At 48.1% G+C, this 20,379-nt stretch overlaps 1 protein-coding gene across 2 annotated transcripts in view; it reads left to right on the top strand.

Moving 5' to 3' along the window:
* Positions 1 to 20,379, top strand: part of TMEM39A (transmembrane protein 39A) — a 335,139-nt gene that overhangs the window by 152,779 nt on the left and 161,981 nt on the right. Inside the window, exon 1 of one of the 2 annotated variants that reach the window (XM_078656708.1) lies at positions 17,731 to 17,918. The exons of the other annotated variant lie outside the window; for it this stretch is intronic. Within the exon in view, the coding sequence (XP_078512834.1) occupies positions 17,806 to 17,918 (113 nt within the window). The 5' untranslated portion in view covers positions 17,731 to 17,805. Of the gene's footprint in view, positions 1 to 17,730; positions 17,919 to 20,379 lie in introns of those variants that run through there. 2 annotated transcript variants of the gene reach the window in all.

Here is a 20,379-nt window from a genome sequence, read left to right as displayed (position 1 = left end):
TCTCTAGAGATGTGGCCTAACGACCAGAGCTGCCATCTAAGTCACGTAAATACAAAACATGTTGCATTCCAAATGCTATAGGTGTCACATTCGCGAAAGTTAGAACTATTGGCATTTTAAATGACAAAGCCATCAATTTAGCAATTTTAAAAACCAACAAATAAATAAAATATGTCATTTACAAGACCAATAACTCCAACTTTTCTAATGCGAGACATATTGCATTTCCAATGCTTGTTTTTTAGGGAAAACAGAGCACAAAAGGAAGCTTACTGGTAGAGTATGCGGCATGATAACCACCGACACGTCTGGTTGGACAGTGGGTTTTCTGTTGTGGTCATGCAATGCGCCGGTCTGTTCTTCTCTTCCTGTTGTATTCGATTCAACAGTCGTGTTTTTGGAAACCTATGCTTGAACCGCACTAATCCATATTCACTTTCACTTTAAGTAGTACTTTTGTTTTCTTTTTGATCTATGACACATTGTCACAGGTGAACTGGTTTGCAGGGTCATCGCTGTGAAGTGCAACGCACCAGAGCGCTTCAACTTTTTATACTGGGCGCCATATTGGAAAGCCCATGTGCCCTCTTGGAACACCGGATCTGAGGATCATTATGGGGCCTTGAGGGGCTCCGCTTATTGCGTGCGATTGGCCATTTTGCCAGACCACGCCCCTAAACATACAATACTTAAGTGGAATTAGCTGCCGGTCTCATTGTGAAACTGGTAAGGCTTTGTGCCAACTGTGACAGTTAGCCTTGTGACTACTAAAACCCACAAGTATGACCTTGCTGCACTCTAATTCTGAGATAAAAGCTGCATGGACTCAAAAAAATAAAAGGAAGGAAATTGTTGTAGTCCTGCCATAATATTAAGAATATGATATGTAGTAAAGTTACCCCCAGCTGTACCCAAACTGCAAAGAACTCCATCATCGTATAGGACAGCAGAGGGCCCATTTAAGTTCATCGATTTCCAAGGCTACTTGCCATAGTCTCATTACTTACACATTACTTTATTCCATATAACACATGATCCATCAGACACAGTACACAGGAATAAAAAAAGAAGACATGCAGCGATCCTGGTAGTTGTCGAAGTGTAGACTTTTAATGCTTGTTTGGCAAGGCAAGGAGAGCAAAAATCTGTGTCGAGTACCTAAATAAAATGGGTACATGCAGTTGTATTGTGTACACAATGTTGATGAATGCACTAACATTTCCACCAAGTCGAAATCTAACATGATTTCCAACTACCATAATGCATTAGTAAATGTTAGAAGAAAGACTAAGCACTGGAGCATAATATAAAGAAACCACCCTCTGCACCCACTCACTCTCACTGCCTTGCCCCTGGAGCACTTGCTGTGATGACCAACACACAACAGCCCCACGTTCCAGAAGAAGCTGAAACCAGCAAAACGTTAGGAGAGGGAACAGGATGCCAGCTGCATGGGCCCACCCTTTAGCTGCAGTGTGATTTTTCTTTTAAAATTTAAAAACATTGAAGTCTTGTGTTTTGCAGTACAATTCTACATAAGCAATTGTTTGTACAAATCTATTCTTTGAGATGCCCAGCAACACAAATGCTGCCTGCTTTTTAAAGTGCAGCTCTACCTTGTTCCTGTGTATGCACAAAGAGAGGTTTTTTTTGTGGGACTGGCCTTGGACACAGAGGTGTCCTATGGAAACAAATGACTTTAGGAAACAAGTGATGGACAGTTGGCTCCTGCAGGAGAGATGACCTCACATAGGACAGTCATTATGTTGTCTGCATGCACTGGTTTCTGTATACATGTATTGTATCAGAAGCAACGCTGCAAGTCTTAGGAACAGTAATGTAGGAGGCCACTAGTGTTGCCTGCTTGCACTCTCCTGCTGTGTCCAAGAGAAGAGGAGGCTGCAAGGTGTGAACCAGCGATGCCACGTGCAATCAGGGGCATTTGTGACTTCACTACTGATAAATTGTTACAAGTGTCTTGATGTTTTGTTTACTACAGGCAAGTTCTAACAATAAAACTTGTCTCCAATGACAAAGTACAAAACATGCATGTATAGGGAGGTTAAACTCTCCCATGCTGTATATCACAACCTACACCACACCACACCACACTGCACTGCACTGTACTTCCCATGGTTCTGCCTGACAGAAAGTTGGTAGTTCTGATGATGCCATTGTGGCAACATTTGCTTAGTCAAGGCAGTGTTGCTGAACCACGGCAATGGCTGTCCTCACCTGGCACAGTGTCTAGTAATATCTCGTCCCTGGCTGGCGATAGAGTGCTTAGCGACCTAATCTACAGTAAACCCAACCGCATGATGCTGTTGTAAATGATTGCAACCACGGAGACCTGAAGCAAACAAGCCAAGTGCGGAAACGTGTCGTGAGCTGATAGAGCCACGTCCCCTGGTAAACACCAAGTGGTATTCACTCCGTGTGTACAACGTGTGGAAAGCTTATCGAATGACCTCCTCAATCACTGGCTTCATGTCTGAGATGGGATTTAAAGAGAGCGGGTGTCCCTTACACAGTGGCAATTCAGTGATTGAGGGAAGAGTCATTTGTGTATCTTGACTACGGCTAAGCAAGCGCTGATATACGATGATGGTGACAGGTGGCTATCGGGGAAGTTGCTTTTTGATATTCAGACAAAGCACACACCGTGAAGTATTGATAAGATAGGCAATGGACAGACGAGAATTTGCAGGGATTTGGCCAAGTTCAGGAAAAAAATCAAAGGTTTGTAGCCTTTTTCTGTTTTTAATTTGTTATGCTGTTTGTTTCTTGTCCACATATACGTAACAAGAATTAGGAAGGCTTACAACCTTTCCAACTTTGTAGCAGGAGCAAGTCAACAAGGTCCAGTGCTCACTGCACCTAGTTGAAACAATCTGCCTTTCAGCAGGGCTTAAATTGACTGTCTGGAAGGATAATCCGAGTACGAAGACCGGTTAGACTACAAAATTACACCTGCATTGACATGTTTCGGTCTGATAAACTCCCATACCTCGCACATCCAACATACAGAGGGGAAAGTGAAGTTGCATGGAGCAGGCCTTCCATTCTACGCCGCTATCAGTAAGAGACCAATAACGACTTTACTCAAAGTTTTTAACGCCAGAATTTCTCCTAATGCTCAAGATTGGTGTTGAATACATTCCTTCATTGTAGGAAGGTAGATCCCTGACTATGGTTGCCCCCAACTTTTTGCCTGATGTTTTGCTGGTTTTCTGACTTAGTTGACCTGGGACCCTGCTATTCAGGGCCCCAGGCCTACTGCTCTCTCTGTAAACTGGATTCCATGTACCTTAGGTACATATCTAAATTGGATACTGAGTCACCTTATCAGTTCCTGTACAGTGTACCTTAGGTACCCAGGGCATAGGTGTACCCAGGGCCTACCAGGGGCTGCAGCATGTATTATGCCACCCCTGGCTGGCCATCCAAATCTGACACAACTGGCTGCTTGACAGCTGGGGCAAGGTGGTGTAATCACCCCTTGCTTTAGATATAGTATACCTATATCTAACCCTAAAATGGACACACAGATCTCCTATCAGTCACTCCTATGGCAGGCCTTAACAATCCTGAAGGCAGAGTGCTTGGAATCGTGTGAGATGGTGCTCTGGCATGAGCTGAGCCTGTCTGCGGCTTTCGGGATCTATCCCTTAGCCGTTTCCATGATATCGCATACCATATACTCTTAAGTGCATTATAATCCTCGCGGTTATATGCCAACTCTGGTATCGCTTTATCAAAACATGTCGAGTAAGGTGTCATACGAATTGGAATACTAACCCCTCGCCAATTCTGGCGACGGGGTTAGCATTCCACCCTTCTAGAGGGACACGACATGCATGTAACCTATAACCCGGTTAAAAGTCAGACAGAGCCTTAGCATCCACAAAATGGATGCTGCCACCGAGACACAAGTCTGCCCTCCTGCTGCTGGGAGTCCTCCCAGAGCAGGAGATAAGGACAAAGGGTTTCCTGCCAGGGGCGGTGCCAGCACCGTCCCAGACAGGGTTTTGTGTATTGTAGGTAGGCAGGGCTTCAGAGGAAGGTGACTGCAAGTGGCACCCCGGTGCTCACTGTGCATAGGCCGGCTGAAACCAGTTCCAGGGGCACTCCAGCCCCTGGCCTGGGGAAAGCCCGCCAAGGAAGTGGGTGTAACCACCCCCCTCCTGGTCCCACCCATAGGGCAGGACTTAGTCGCGTGCCAGCCCCCTTTTCCCAGATAAAGGTAGAGACTGGCCCCCTTCCAAAACAGATCATCTTTGAATCCTGAAACTACTTTCCACGAAAGGAACTCAAGACTTCTTCCTAAGATTTCTCCCTTGTGACTAAGGAGTAGTCACCCTGCATCCGCAGGCACCATCTTAAGAACACTGCGGTCTGCTGCACGTCTCTCCTCCGGATCAAGACTGCCCAGCTCGACGAGAACCGGCTTCCCTGGCACCTCTGACCTCTACCTACATCATCAGTCACGCTGAGATTCGTGGGTGTGACGAGACCTCGAGGGACCGGCCATCTTCAAGACTGCACGACTTCTGCACAGCAAGCCCGCCGAGTAATTTCCTGGTGAGTGCTTTGGGGTCCGAGAAGCCCCGACCCTGAGCAGCTCCAGCACCGAAGTGCAGCCTCCCAGCATCTCCACGATCTGCGTGGGGCCCTTCTGCTTTTTGCTGCTCACCGCGTTGTTTGGCTACTAGCCCGCTGGCTTGTGGCCTTCTGAACGACGCCCGACGACATTTCTGCTGCTGGTCTGGTTGCTCCAGACTGGCCCTTGCTTCCCTCCATCGGAGAAGTACCCTGGACCCTCCTGGTCCACCCAAGACGCCATTTTAGGTCCACCGCGTGGGCCTTGCATTTGCCAAGACTTGTTGCCCAATCCTGGGTCCAGCGACGTCGACAGCAAGAACCTTCGTGGGACAGCTCGCACCTCCGTCCTGGTCGCCGACAACGCCTCCTGGTCCGAGAGACTGCAGAGCCCAGCAGCGCCCACTCACCTGACTGCGGTGACTTCGCCCGGTGCCATCCTGGTGCCCACTTAATCACTGGCTAGTGATTCAAGAACTTGGTCCCCTCTGCTTTCAGGTTTCCATCTTCCTTGATCCAGGCTTGGATCCATCGAACTTTTCTTCACTGGTCGCCTGCCAGCAACTTCTTCCTTCCAGGCTCCTGGTCCGGCAACGAGATTCCCGACGTCTTTTCAGACCTATGCAGCTGCAGCCCCTGGGCTAGGTAACTTCGGCACTTCGGTGTCCCAGCATAGCCTCACTATCCTAGGGTCAGGATCCACTGTCGTTTTCTCCCTACCAGGTCGGGTTCGCCCGTGAACACTAACTTTGCCTTTACTAGCTTCCATAGACTTTGTCCCGCATCCCGCGTGAGAGTGCACACTCTGCACCCGAGTCCCCTAGGTCTCCTAGAAGTAATCTAACGATTCCCTAGTCAAGTCCTAGCGATTCCAAAGCCTATTAGTACTGTACTTACCTGCTAGTAATTTCGCATTCCACTTTTAGAATATATGGTTTTTCGTGCCCCTCGGGCATTTGTGTATAACGTGCTAACTTAAGTATTTTCATAAGAGTTTTGTTGTGTGCTTAGCACCCTGTCCTCATAAAGAGTACAGGGTTGTTGTGATTCTAATAAATACATTGTTTATTTTCATAACACTTGTGTGGTGTCCTTTCACTGGGTGTTCAAGGGGTAATGTGATGGTAAAACAGCTGGCTTAACACGCCCTCTAGAGTCTTAGCCTTAGACTGCTCGTATCCATGCTACTAGGATAGCTGGTCTATAAGGTTGACTTACAACCAATCATCAATAAGGGTTGTTTGGACTGATATATAGTGATCACTAGAATAGTGAACACTGCACATCAGGCCAACTTCTCACATTCATAAAAACACATGTTTTTAGATCGAGGAGAAGTAGAGATTTTGAAATTACTCACTTCCATCCAGAAGCCTCTCTCTGTGTGTATACACTTCATCTGGAATTTTGCATCATATGTACCTCTGCAAAAGTGCTTGGCGATAGTGTTCACCCGGGCATTTGCTTGAAAGAGGCCCCACTGAATAAGCACCAAGATTTAGCTAAAATTGAATTGGAGGATAGTTTGCACTTAAATTTTGTGTTGTCGGAAAATCTGGCAGTAACTCTGAAATGTTTTCATTTTAACTCTGGAAACATTACGAATTGGACCAACATAGCCCAGGTAAAGGAGTATCAGAAAATGCGGTTATTCAAATGATAGAACTTATTGTTTACAGCAGAACACTCTGACAATAATTACTAATACAGCTGTACTGAACATCTGTCATCTATGTCTTAAAATACTGAATGAACATACAGTGAGTTTAAAAAAAAAATTGATCTTTGCATTAATGCTTTATTACTAGAAACACAAGTGGGCAGAATATATACGGCGGATATGACAGACAATATGGCTTCTCTTATATTCAGGACCTCAGGCATGTTCTATTTTTATGTCCTAATTTGAGAGAAGTATACTTAGGCTTACTAAGCAATATTTTCTTACGGATTATTATCACAAATGCTTGTCATGCAGACAAATCTATCATACTACTCTGACAAAAACTGATTAGTACATATGTTTTAAAACCTTTTCGAAATCTTTAGTTTATGCATTCTTACATGATAAATCTTATAATTTCATTTAATGTTTTGATATATGTTTATATGGAATAATATGTATATATCCATTATGATGACAATATCTATTTTTATCACAGCTGTGATAAGGTCTGTCCTTTTTTTAAAAACAAAATTCTTCGATTTTTAGGAACATTGTCTTTCTATCTGATGCTTTTCATTATGTATTATATGATATTGTATTTCTGTTGATCTGTACTTATAATTGTTGACCACCTTAAGAGGTTTTAGCATCTATATAAAGACAATGCGACTGCAATCCATCTCCACTTATGCTCAAGAGTCAGAGCAGACATTCAAAGAATGAACCACTAATCCCACTTCCATGCTAGTAAAGGTGGCCATATCTTATAATGCTTTGGATATCCTTCTGGGTACCAGAAAGCAGGCAGCTTGTAATGCCTGTGGATAGCAGCTCTCAAAAGTAGGCGGTGATCCAGTAGCCCTGTTGGTACAGGTGTGACATTCAACCAAGTAATTTTAAAGAACATCATAATGATTCCCAACACTTGTGTGATGCCAAGTATGACTTATTGGGTTTGTTGTTTACTTCCACCATCCACTATGTTGTAGTTGTCACGTACAGGCCTGTAGTTTGCATGCATTAGGGTATCCTCTAGAAGAAGTGTTTAGTAGGTAGTAACTAAACTGAATCTTATGTACGTGATTTGTATAAGAATGAGTGTCTGTGCGGGGCGTGGCTTGGATGCCGGAGGGACTGGCAGCGTGAGCCCGGAGCTCCGCTCCCGATCCCCGCAAACATCCTGAAATCGGGGGCGTTCTCCCACGATAATGACACTGTCGACGAGCTAATCCTCGTCGGAGGGACGGCGGCGCCCCGGGAACCATCGGGAGAGCCTCTCTGCCGCCGAGCGAGGTCGTAAGAGGGGCTGACTGGCCTGGTGACGGAGCGACCCAAGATGGCGGCGGCCGCGACCGGAGGGTACGAGCGCTGATGAGCCGACCAGCGATGGCCTAACAAGAGACCGGGGATGGGGGAGCGAAAAGAAGCTACATGAGACCACCCCTAGGTCTGTGCTGAACGCCGCAACCAACAACTACAAGGGCGAGGCTCGCATTGTCTGCAGGCTAGCAGACGCGGCATCACGCAAAATGGCGGCTGTGGCGCGATCTGCACACTGAGGGAATCACCGGAGGCCCGCCGCTGCTGGGACAACTTGTGGGACCCTCTCACGACGGAGACTTCCCTGGCTGTCGCCTGGCCTCGTGGGGGCTGGACTATCTTCCCGGGCCGCTAGATGAGCCCTCGGGCCCGAGAATCGGAGTGCTGTGCGCCGACAAAGGAGGAGGTAACCAACAGGGGAGCGGAAGGCTGGCCAAGTGGAGGGGTGTTCCGGGTCGGCGGAGCGGAGCAGGCGGTGCCTGAGGCAGCGGGGGGCTGCGGGGCAACTGATGGGCGCTAGCGCCCGAAGCACGTGACGACGGGAGGACCGCGCCGCACTGTGGGAAGCGCCTCGGCACACAGGGAAAGTACTGGGAGCAGTTGCCGTGGCTTGGAGCCAGCTAGGTGCAACGAAAGAAACGGCCAGGTACCAGGTGCTGCGCGTACCGCGAAAGAAGGGCATCGAGTGAGGGCTGGGACCCATGCTGCAAATGGTTGCACGGTGTAGCGGACTTGGAACCTGCGCCCAGCGTTGCTTGGAGGGCTGGGACACCCCCCTGGTGGATACGGCCGACTGAAAGGAGCGGAGAGGCGCATTGGGAGGTACGCAGGGCCCTGCTGTGCTGAAGTGCGACTGATATCTGGTGGATTATTGAGGCGCAGAAGGCTGAACTGGGAAACTCAGGGAACTACTGGGGGGAGCCCTGTGTCCCTGGCCCCTGGGAGTAGTGCGAGCTGTGAAATAAGCGCGAGGGCGGCTGCGAACCAGGGGGCTACTGAACCATTAAGGCTACCTGAACTGGATGGGCTGACTCGGCGAGTGAGCCGCGGCCGCGTCGCAGCCCCGGATTGGAGGTGCACCGGCTCGGGGGGGGATGCTGGGCGCTCCCCCTGTTGGGGGGATTACTTGTGACCCATCGGGGCTGGAGGACGGCACGAGCGATTGGCGCGAGGATATGATGGGGAAAACCAGGGGAAAGCAGGAGGAAGCCACAAGCTCTGAGCCACCGGAGAGCATCGTGCCGGGCCCTACAGACTTGCAGCAACTCCAGGACCGCATTCTAGAGGCAATAGCAGCAACGAGGGATGCTCTGCAACAGGACATTGCGCAGGTGGCGACGGGGCTGGGGATCCTTCGTGCGGACCACGCTAAACTGAACGACAGAGTCAAGGACACGGAAGCTGCCTTGCAGGAACTAGTCCCGGCTCATAAATCAGCGGAGGTAAAGCTGGCGGATGCACTGGACAGGATACTAGCGCTTGAAAGACGGGCAGAGGACGCCGAAAATCGTAGCAGGTGCAACAATGTCCGCCTGGTGGGCCTGCCGGAAAAGGAGGGTGGATATATGGTTGGATATTTGGACGATTGGCTGCGGTCTGTAGTTGCTCCGGAGGGGCGATCTCCCTTCTTCACTCTGGAGCGGGCGCACCGGGTCCCGGCCAGGCCACCCAAGCCGGGCCTACCCCCCCGTTCGGTGGTGATCAAATTGCTGCACTATAGAGACAGAGACCTGCTGCTCCAGAGAGCCAGGGATGTGGGCCCATTTCAAGTGGACAATAGTAATGTGACACTGTTCCCTGATTACACTATGGAGACCCAGAAACTGCGAGCTTCTTTCTTATCCATCAAACGAGAACTCAGAGCTGAAGGTATTCAATACTCCCTCCTTTTCCCGGCTAAGCTCAGAGTGGTAGTAGATGATAAAACACACCTTTTCCCCACGTCGGCCGACGCCTGGGCGTGGTGGGAAACGTATAAGGCGGGAACAGATAGAGCTAAATCCAGGGAGGAGGAGGAACGACACCGGCCGCCGGAGCGCAGGTCAAAGAGACTCCGCGGGCGAGGATCTCGAAAGCCCACAGGGTCTCAAATGGACGAAGAGAGGAGGGCTGCATTGCAAGCAGTGGTGGACCTGGCGGGAAATTATGCAGCCTGCTCACACCGAGGCACTGACTCGGAAGCCATCGCCACGGGATCTGAAACAGACCTATCTGACGTTAACAACGCTAAGGGGCCGATAGTAACACCGCAGACGTCGGAGGAGATTGTGGGTCTCTGAAGCGGACGCTGGTCGTGGGAGCCACTGGTGGTAACTGGGGGGGCTTTTCCCTTAAGGCGTACACTGTATAGCAAACCGGAAGGGGCGTACTGCAAGCAATTATGAGGGGATATCGGGGCGGAGGGATGGGACTGTAGTGGCCACCTTCGGGCCCAGGTTACTCCCTATCAGCCCTTAAGGCTACCGCGGTGTCGACTGCGGTTTAAGGAGACATTGCATTGTTTGTTTTTTGAAGTTTGGATGTGGGCTGATGCTTCGAAATTGGGACCTGTTTTGGGGGGGAGGGAGAGGAGGGCGATTGGTGATGCTTTCCGAGGGAGTTGGATTGGGTTTGTTCGGGGAGGGATCTGTGAAAGGAGGGAGGGGACCCCCCTGTTTTGTTATGTAGAAACCGCCGCCTGCGCTAGGGCCCGAAACTGGACTGTACTATACTGGTCAAAGTGGGAATATGGCTAGCTCAGGAACATTGAGATGTATAACCAGGAACGTGAGGGGGCTGCACACTATGGCGCGAAGGCATGGGGTTCACGCTTATCTAGTCCGGAGGGGAGTCCATTTTGCGTTCCTACAGGAAACACACCTGACTAAGCAGGAGGGAGTGGCACTGCAGTGCAGATGGAGAGGGCAGGTGTTTAATACCACGTACTCCGCATACGCAAGGGGCGTACTGATTTGGGTCGGAGCAGGCACTCCATTCCAAGTGGTCAGACACATTATAGACCCTGAAGGTCGGTACGTGGCTGTGGAGGGCAAACTTAGGGGACGGGACATAGTCTTATGTAGCGTGTATGCACCCAACACTGATCAACTATCTTATTTAACGAGACTCTCAGGAGCGCTTGCGACATATTTAGCGGGCCCTATTATGCTGGGAGGAGACTTCAACTCGGTGTTGGATGTTGATTTGGATAGATCCCACCCACTGCTCAGAGATGCCCCGGTGCATAGACTGGTAAAGGGCAGGCTAGAATGGCAGGAGAGATGGGAATTGCTAGACGCTTGGAGAGCACAACACCCAACTGAGCGGGACTACTCATATTTTTCTGGTTTGCATGACCTCCATGTCCGACTCGACACAATTTTGTGCTCCCCATTAGTGCTGCCGGCCGTTGCGTGCACCGAGTACCTTACCCGCACGCTTTCTGACCATAACCCCATGCTCTTGACGCTGGACTGGATGACTGAGATAACACGAGTCCCTACCTGGCAGCTGCGCCCTGACGCGCTTGACGACCCGCTGCTCAAAGGGGCACTCGAGGAAGGGATCACGCATTACTTTGCTGAGAATGAGGGCACTACTGCGTCCAGAGCGATGGAGTGGAATGCCTTCAAGGTAGTAATCCGAGGACAATGTATAGGAAAATTTGCGGGGGTACGCAGGACCCTGTTGGATGACCTTGATAAGGCGGAGAAACAGCTGCGCAAGGCGGAAGTGGCGCGGCCGGGTCACTCGGAGCTCCAAGAGGCGGTTGGCACAGCCAGGGAAGCAGTTGCAAGAGAGGTGGAACGCCTCCGCAGCTTCGACCACAAGGCCTACCTGCTGCGGGCGCATGCGGATGGGGGAAAAGGCTGGGACCCTCCTAGCATGGTTAGCTAACCCTGACAAGCGTAGCTCCCCGATCCTAACGCTGGAAGAGGAGGGAGGTAATAAACTCTACACACAGAGAGAGATACTGAACAGCTTCCACAGCTACTACGAAACTCTTTATAGAAGTACACTGGAGGGTCGGGAAGGTGAAATTGACGCCTTTCTTGGGGGGCTCCAGCTACCGCAGTTGGACCAAGAGCAGGCTGATGCTTTGGGCAGGGATATCGATGTAGGGGAAATTAGGAGGGCAGTGAAAAAAATGGCCCGTAATAAAACCCCAGGCCTAGACGGCCTGCCCATAGAATTTTATAGTAAGTATCCGGACTTGCTGGCTCCGCGCCTCCAAACGGTGTACAATGAGGCCAAGATCAATGGCCGACTACCCAGTTCCATGTGTGAGGCTCTAGTAGTCCCCTTGCTGAAACCGGAGAGGGAGAGCTGTAGTCCGGCTTCCTATCGGCCTTTATCTATGCTCACCACGATTACAAAATTCTGAGCACCATACTGGTGACCAGGCTGCTGCAGTATATGACGGAGCTAGTTCATAAAGACCAGTCTGGATTTATCCCCACGCGCAATACGACCATGAATATCCGGAGACTCGTACGCCTGCTGGATGATCTGCTTCCGGATACCCAGATGCCTTTGGTATTATCAGTAGATATAGAGAAGGCATTCGACAGCTTGGAGTGGGAGTACTTATACAAGATCATGCAACGATTCGGCATTGGTGACGGATATATCTGCTGGACGAGAGTGCTGTATACATCGGCAGTGGCGAGAGTGCGGGTGGGCACCCTCATTTCGCACCAATACCCGGTGGGACGGGGCACCCGACAAGGCTGCTCCCTATCCCCACTGCTGTTTGCTCTAGCAATAGAGCCCTTGGCGGTTGAAATCAGGACGGGAAACCATTATAGAGGCGTAGCAAGCAGGAGGGGGACACAGCTCATCTCGCTATACGCAGATGACCTCCTCCTGTTTCTCAAACGCTGAGGAGGCATTGAAAGGCGCAGATGGTCTTCTATCACTCTTTGGCGGGCTCTCGGGCTGAGAGTTAACTGGTCCAAGACTTGCCTGTTCCCTCTGAGGCAGGGGGTTGCGCGGCCTGACAACTGCCCAGGGCTCAAATGGGAGCCCACCTGCCTAAAATACCTCGGAGTGCACGTGTACCACACGGCGGCGGATATATTGGAGGGCAACGTGGGCCGCTGTGTCCGAGCATTGAAGGGAAGTATGTCCTTCTGGTCCACCCTGCCACTGTCGGTTACGGGCCGCATCTCATTATTAAAAATGATCGTGCTGCCACGCCTTCTCTATTATTTTCGGACGCTCCCAGTGTGGGTACCCGGTTCCGTCTTTAAACAATTAAAATCGCAAGTTATATCGTTTATCTGGGGCGTGGGCAGACGTAGAATTGAGCTAGCCACACTCACGCGCCCCAAGGATGAGGGGGGACTAGCGGTCCCTGATTTTGAGCGTTATTATTTGGCTGCACAATTACAGAGCTTCACGCAAGAAGTAGTGAGGGTGTTCCGAGGCCCGGACCAGGAGAGGGAGGCGGGCACTCCACGCCATGTCCTGGCTTACATCGCAATGCAGCAAAAGCTCTCCCTCAGGGATTTATCCTTGGAGGAACAAACGTTCAGGCTCTGCTGGAACCGTTCACAGCGTCGAGCGGGCGTGGCCCATCCATATGCGCCTGAAATACCGCTGGGAATGGTGACAGCACTCCCCCACGGCGGAGACTGGTCGAGGTTGCAGGTCTGGGAAGAAGCAGGGATACAGATGAATGGCGACCTGTATGAAGACGGGGTGCTACTGCCGTATTATGCATTACAGGATCGTTACGACCTGCCGAGGGGGGGATACCTGTTGCACGCGGCGGTGACCAGAGCCATGCAGGCACATTGGAAGGGGGGACTATCGGAGCCCACAACATCCATGGCCTGCCAGTATGTCATGATGGCAGCGGGCACCTATAAAGCTGTGACATGCCTCTATTCTAGGATGCTCCGGGAGGCCCTGCAACCGCTGTCGACATTGAAAGCCAAGTGGGAACTGGACCTTGATAGGGAAATACCAGATACCACTTGGTTACAGATAGTGCAGCGAGCACGGAAAAGCACTAGGAGTGCACGCTTCCAGCTCATACATTTTAAGTTCTCCATAGAGCTTATCTGACGCCCGGTAAAATGTGGAAATATTTTTGAGTGGCTGACGCGGCATGCCCCAGATGTACTGCGGAACGGGCGGAATTGGGTCATATGCTGTGGGACTGCTCACACCTACGGGGATACTGGCAGGAGATTGGCGAGACACTCAATGACTTGACAGACAGAGGTTTAGAGTATGATAAGGCTGTTAGCATACTGCACTGGTTCCCTCACATGCCGAAAAACAAGATCACCAGTAAATTTATAGATATGGGACTCCTATTGGCCAAACGGGAAATAACGAGGAACTGGAAAGCAAGGACAGGCCCCACGTACAGGCGGTGGGTGACTGAATTCCTGAAATGGGCAGCATGTGAGAGCACACTTCGGTACCAGCAAGCTCGCCGAGCGGCGGATGACAAAGCGCTAGAGGCGGCAGCCGCGTGGGAAGCATTAGTGCAGGCTCTGCGCGACAGCGCAACCCCAGACAGAGAGAATATTCCCAGCGATGATACCACGGCCCCTGATCGCACGCAGGATACACATGCCACTTAGACACTTATCGATTCCTGACTACACTCATGAAAGCAGGTTAACAGCGGGCCCAGGCGTAGGGGGCGCGACCTATAGGGCGAGGAGGGGGGAGTTATCAGTTATATGGCTGCGGGGAGGGGGGGATTGTGCAGGGAGAAAAATAAAAGCGGACAGAGAACTCCATTGTGAAACGGCCGCAACTATCATTGACTCACTGTGATTGAGAAACGATGCACAACGCCGCCCGACCTCTGGGTTGTGGGCTTACTGGCTGTGTTAAACGGGATACGGTGGTTGTGGGAAGTTGATGACAGGGAGGCATTGAATAACTGTTTGAAACCTGTATTTCATAAGTCTGCAATAAAAACTGTTTAAAAAAAAAAAATGAGTGTCTGTGCCCAAAGCTCTGCTCAGAGGCCTTCACCTGCATTGTTACATGTCAGCGTATCGAATGCCAAGGCTGCGTAGTCTTCAATCCCTCTCATACCTCTTTAATCCACTACCAGACACCCCTTCTCACTTTTGCAGGTTCCGGCTTTCTCACCTTTGAGACCTTTTTCCATCTGGTCTCTTCCTCCTTCTTTTCTTCTTCCCCTTCCTCTTGGAAAATATCCTATCAGGAAAAATAAGCGCTGGTCCACAATGAGTGCAGGTGGCATCCCACCGGCAACCACTGGCTCAAATTGGGCACTGTGAATCTTTAATCCAGACTTTAGAAAAAAAAAGTTTGTTTGGCAGTTTTCATGCCTGTTATAAAACAACAAAACCTTCATTTACTTTCAGTTTATAAAAGAAACCATACCACAATCAAAATTAATGAAGATATGCTTGCATACAGAATCTTCTTACTTACCTTCCACCATCCACCAAATGGCACTGTTCAGGAAATCTAAACAGTCCCTTACTACAAGGTCCTCATTGACTTTCTAAGGGTAACAGTGTTTCCATTCTCCCTCATTTCCGCGTCTCAGTTTTCAGCCTCAGGAATACAAACCATATATTTCCACTGTCTGGGGACGTTGTAGCCCTCGTTCAAGTTGCAGCATGCTAAACCTAGGGGCCATCCAAAACAAATCCTTTTGGTCCGCATAATGCCGTTATTGCACACAGTCTCGCTGTTCCGTATGAGTCACACATGCACAATGTAGCCATGCACTCGACACATACTCCATGTCAGTGCAAGTATCTGGGTGCCACATTGAAGCAGAATTGAACCTCAAGTGCGGCCAGTAGGCCCCACTCCTCTCTGCGCCTTGAGGAATATTAGTTAGCAGAAGTCAGTAAGGTGCCCCGTCACTTCTTGTCCGCAACCCTGGACATGGACCGTAGTCTCCCATCGATAAGAGGACACGCTTGTTGCCCTCCTCTATGTCACAGAACACTTTTTAAACCTTGGCATTACCAGGGAATGGACTGCTGGCACCACCACTTTATGTCCGCAACCCAGGACATGGACAAGAATCCACCATCGATAAAAGAGGGTACTCGTGGTTCACTCCTAAGTCACTGAACAGATTTAAACCTTGGCATTACCAGGAAAAGGCCTGTCCCTTAGTACACACTTAGCGGATCTTTCGAACGTTTCCAGAGGCATGAGACCATGAAGGATGAGATATTCCCTCTTGTTGGACACATCCAAATTTCATACTTCCTAAGCTCTAAAACAATCCTCCTCTGGCAGTACCGTGTCCTCCTGAAATTCACTGTCTACAGATGTGATTAGCATCAACCTCTTATCCTTTTTAAAAAACTCTAAATTCTCACCTGTTCAATTTTTTTCTAGGGGAATCCGATTCTAATGTAATCTCCAATAACTAGGTTCTGCTGTACAAATGTCTGTTTGTACTTTCAGCTTGTCAATCTGCTGCTGGTTCATTCATAAACCACTGGGAATCCAATGTTTAGTAATTTTTGTCCCTGGTCTCCATCCATCCGGTCCCCTCCCCCTTCTGTCTCTCCAACCTCTAATGTTCTTGCTCCGCCTGCTACCCCCTTCACCTCCCAAAACTCCACTGTTGTTGCTTCTGCTGTATTTCAGTCAATATTGCTTGCTTATGTTATATATGGTTTTTGTCTATGGTGCTCTAACACCATAAGAGGCAATGAAGCTCTGGAAAAATGGTAGGTAAATGAATGGATCAATGTGTACGCTGGGTGAGCGAAAAGTCAGGTACCAGTTTCACAATCAATTGATTGTCAAGGGGGTGGGGTGCATGCCAGTACACCGTGCAATGGACATTCCCGTACCAACAATCCTCATTAGCCATATTTTTCATTGGAAATAGTGTAACTGTTGGCACACTGGACAGAAGTCATTTAGCATTTTTAGAACTGGAAATATGAGCACAGAATAGCTCTGTGTTATATGACTACATAGAAATCTGGCTTCAATTACCCGGGGAACTTAAGCACGTAAGAATGAATCCAGCATTACTACCATATCTGGAAACGCTTATTTTGAGTGCGGATTCCAGCGTATCGTCTAAGGCAAGCGGCAGCGTATACTCTTTAACGAACAGCATTTGCGTTTTCATTACCATGTTGAGGCTTTTAGTACCTTTAATAAAAATACATTTGGTTAGAATTATAAATTTACTAGTCTGTTAAACCTTTGTGAATTTTCTCAAAAGCGGATGCGAGGTTGAGAATGGGACAAAGCGCTCACAGCCAGGGCTCTCATGAGCTTCTTACCTGAATTCCATATGGTGGAAGATCAAGGGGCAAAAGAATCGTGCTAAGCTCTTGGATTTAAAAAAAAAAAGTCATATTTCCAAATTACAGTTCAGTGGCTAGTAAGAAGATATGTTGGATAAATAATTGGTTATTTACATTTTTGTAATGTTCATGTCTATGCGTTTTATTTCCTTTAATGGCAGTAAAACTCTAGTTTTGTTTGTGTGTTGCTTCAAGTCTACCTTTTTGGTTGACAGGGGATTTCCTAGGGACTTTAAGAAAAAAGGTGTCTCACAGTCTTGGATATGGTGATGGTTTGGCACCTAGGTGGATGGTATTTGCCATTGCTGGATTGGTTGGCAGCTAGTGTGACTAGTTGGTGGTAGGCTTTAATGAAGAAGTGTAGGTTAGGCATACATGTTTGCAATTTGTCTCAGTGGTAGGAAGGAGGTAGTTGTATAGAGTGCTTTGTGCATCTTTGAGTCTTCAAGGTGCCTTTGTCCTAATGGGAAGCCTGTGGTGTGTTCTTCTCACAGGTGTTCAAGATTATTTTTGTTTTAACCAATCTCTTGCTGCAGGTTCTATATGCTTTACATTTTTAGTGTGATGTATCTGCAAGTTTAATGTGGACTACTTTTGCGTAATTACATTTTGAACTTCTTGGGATAGACTTTAATTAGGCTTGCCTTGAGTGGCAATGATGGGGGACCTACTATTGTTTTGTCGAAACATTTACGAGATTGGCAAACCTTTACTTAGCAACTATGATTTATTGTTGCCAGCTGACCGTTATTCTCTCGTTATAATTTTTTGATGTTGTTACCTTCATTGTATTGCAAAATAACGTGTCTTGATGCTATTACATTCACTATATTGCAAAATTAACGTAAAATGTTTTTCTTTGCTTAGAGCGTGGCAGGTCTAGAGGTTGCTTTCTGGATCCTGGGGAGGAGCCTGCTGGTGGCGCTGGAAGTGGATTGGTTCCTGGTCATGCCCGGTGGAAGAAGGGGTCCTAGTCGGCAGCAGCTAAGCCGTTCAGCGTTGCCCTCTCTCCAGACTTTGGTTGGTGGGACCTGTGGCAATGGCACCGGGCTGAGAAACAGGTGAGATCTTGCTTTGCTTTGTTCTTCTGCTTACTCTCTACTTTACTCCTTACTAGGAATTGATTCAATATCTGGATTCCTGTAGGATGACTGTTGAAGCGGGGGTATATAAAGTCGGCACCACCTAAATAGTGGTGTTGCCAGAATGGAAAATTAAGCAGTTTGACATGTCCCATTTCCCTCCATCGTTGGTGGTAAGTAACATGAATGAACGGTCGCCCTCTCCATCATTGGTGGTAAGTAACATGAATGAACGGTTGCCCTCTCCATCATTGGTGGTAAGTAACATGAATGAACGGTTGCTCTCTCCATCATTGGTGGTAAGGAACATGAATTGTTTCCCCCCTCATCTTTGGCGGGAAGTTATGTGAATGAATGGTTGCCCGTCCATCTTTGGCGGAAAGTAACATGAATAAACGGTTGCTCGCTCCATCATTGGTGGTAAGGAACATGAATGAATAGTTGCCCTCTCCATCTCTGGCAGGAAGTAACATGAGTGAACGGTTGCCCTCTCCATCATTGGCGGGAAGTAACATGAACAAACGGTTGCCCTCTCCATCATTGGCGGGAAGTAACATGAATGAACGGTTGCCCTCTCCATCATTGGCGGGAAGTAACATGAACGAACGGTTGCCCTCTCCATCATTGGCGGGAAGTAACATGAACAAACGGTTGCCCTCTCCATCATTGGCGGGAAGTAACATGAACGAACGGTTGCCCTCTCCATCATTGGTGGTAAGGAACATGAAAGAACCGTTGCCCTCTGTTGACAGTCCGGCTATGGGATTAGTGAATGTACTGGCAATGAGGGGCTCCACTGTCCACTTTTACATCAAGAAAATTTAATTAGTCTTTTTGGAAATTTGTTATATTACTTTAAAACATCATTTTAGTGGTTCCCAATCATAACACTGCCCTTACGTGTTAATCTTGTGTTTCAGTTGTGCCTTGAAGTCCATGCTGGATACTTAATTTATGAAGTAGGTGGGATTACCTCTTCCTGCATTAGGAACAGGCTCATCAGCTAATAAGAGTTTAAATGTTCTGTAATGCAAGCGCCCATTGTTGTGTCCTTTATTGACCCCACTAAATCTAAGTGCTGCAGCATTCAGTCTTCGAGCTCATTTATTTTTGTCATCCTAATTAGTATCTGTAATGGTGAATCTCTGCACACTGCATTCTTTTCCACCACTCTGGACATCTTGATGCTCTTTTCATCGTGTTGCACTCTGCACGCCTCCTTTCTAATCTTTTGTAACTTTTGGAGGCTGGATTTTCAATTGCACGATTTCCAAAGTGATCTGCATTGACTCTAGTGATGTGAGCAATATTTACTGTGACGTGATTTGTTAATGTTTGTTGGTCTGTCCAGAAGTTTCAGATTAGACCAACAATTTAAGACTTCATGACATTCCAATTATAAGTGAGTTACAATTCTGTAAGTCACTTTATTGCCTTGTTCCATTTCCTCAACTTTCTAGGGCATTAACCCCTTCGGTGCTCATGACGGAGTGGTTCCGTCATGAGCGTCGGTTGAGCTCTGCTCATGAGGGAACCGTTCCGTCATGACCACACCCGTTTTTCAGAACGTTCAGCACAGCGCGAAAATTCGCGCCGCGCTGAACGGGTTAAACAGAGATGTATTTTTGTTGTGTTGATGGCTCATCCCCATTTGTGGGGCAACTACTAGAAAATAGCACACTCAGTTTCTGAGAATCCGTTTGCTTTGCTATGGCTACTTTTTTTTTTCCTTAGTATTTCTTTGTCTTTTGTTTTCTTAGCTAATAAGACGTGTACATGTTCGTGTACCTAACAAGCAGCGCGTCTGTGTGTTTTGTAAGGTGTGGTTAACATGTTCTAGTTCCTAGAATAGGGCTTGTGTTTACACGGGTTCGGTGCATTTTCACTCTTCTTGACCAAGGCAACAAATTATAATTTTCGTACGTTTTTCTGTAGATTTTAACTGCTGAATCATATAAAATGACAGAAAGAAAACAAAGAATTGTAAACAATCATCAGTGGCCCCATTGCAAATAGACAACAGATCGTGTGTATGTGTGTGTATATATATATATATATATATATATATATATATATATATATATATCTCTGCATTAACTCCCACAAATTGATTAGCTGGACTTTCAATGACTGTGAAAAGTGACCATGCATTAATCTAAAGCAATGCAAATAAAGGATATAGATATTCAAGGTTGTCTTATTTTTTTACCTTTCCTCCAATATTTCCAGATAATCACCCTATTTCTTCTATATCTTTGTCACACCCACCCCAGACCGTGCTTGAGGCAGCATATCGATTTCTGCATACACCTATTTCTTTAGATCTGAGACCCATGCCCTAATTGATGCTGTAAAAGACACACAATTGATGGACGGAATGCAGAACAAATCAAACATTCACCCCAGTCAAGAGATCTGGTTAAATCCATCATTCTTTTGC

Source organism: Lissotriton helveticus, chromosome 8 (assembly GCF_964261635.1).
Source record: "Lissotriton helveticus chromosome 8, aLisHel1.1, whole genome shotgun sequence".
NCBI lineage: Eukaryota > Metazoa > Chordata > Amphibia > Caudata > Salamandridae > Lissotriton > Lissotriton helveticus.
The sequence above is the reverse complement of the archived record's forward strand: the minus strand, read 5'-3'. Positions and strand labels throughout refer to the sequence as shown.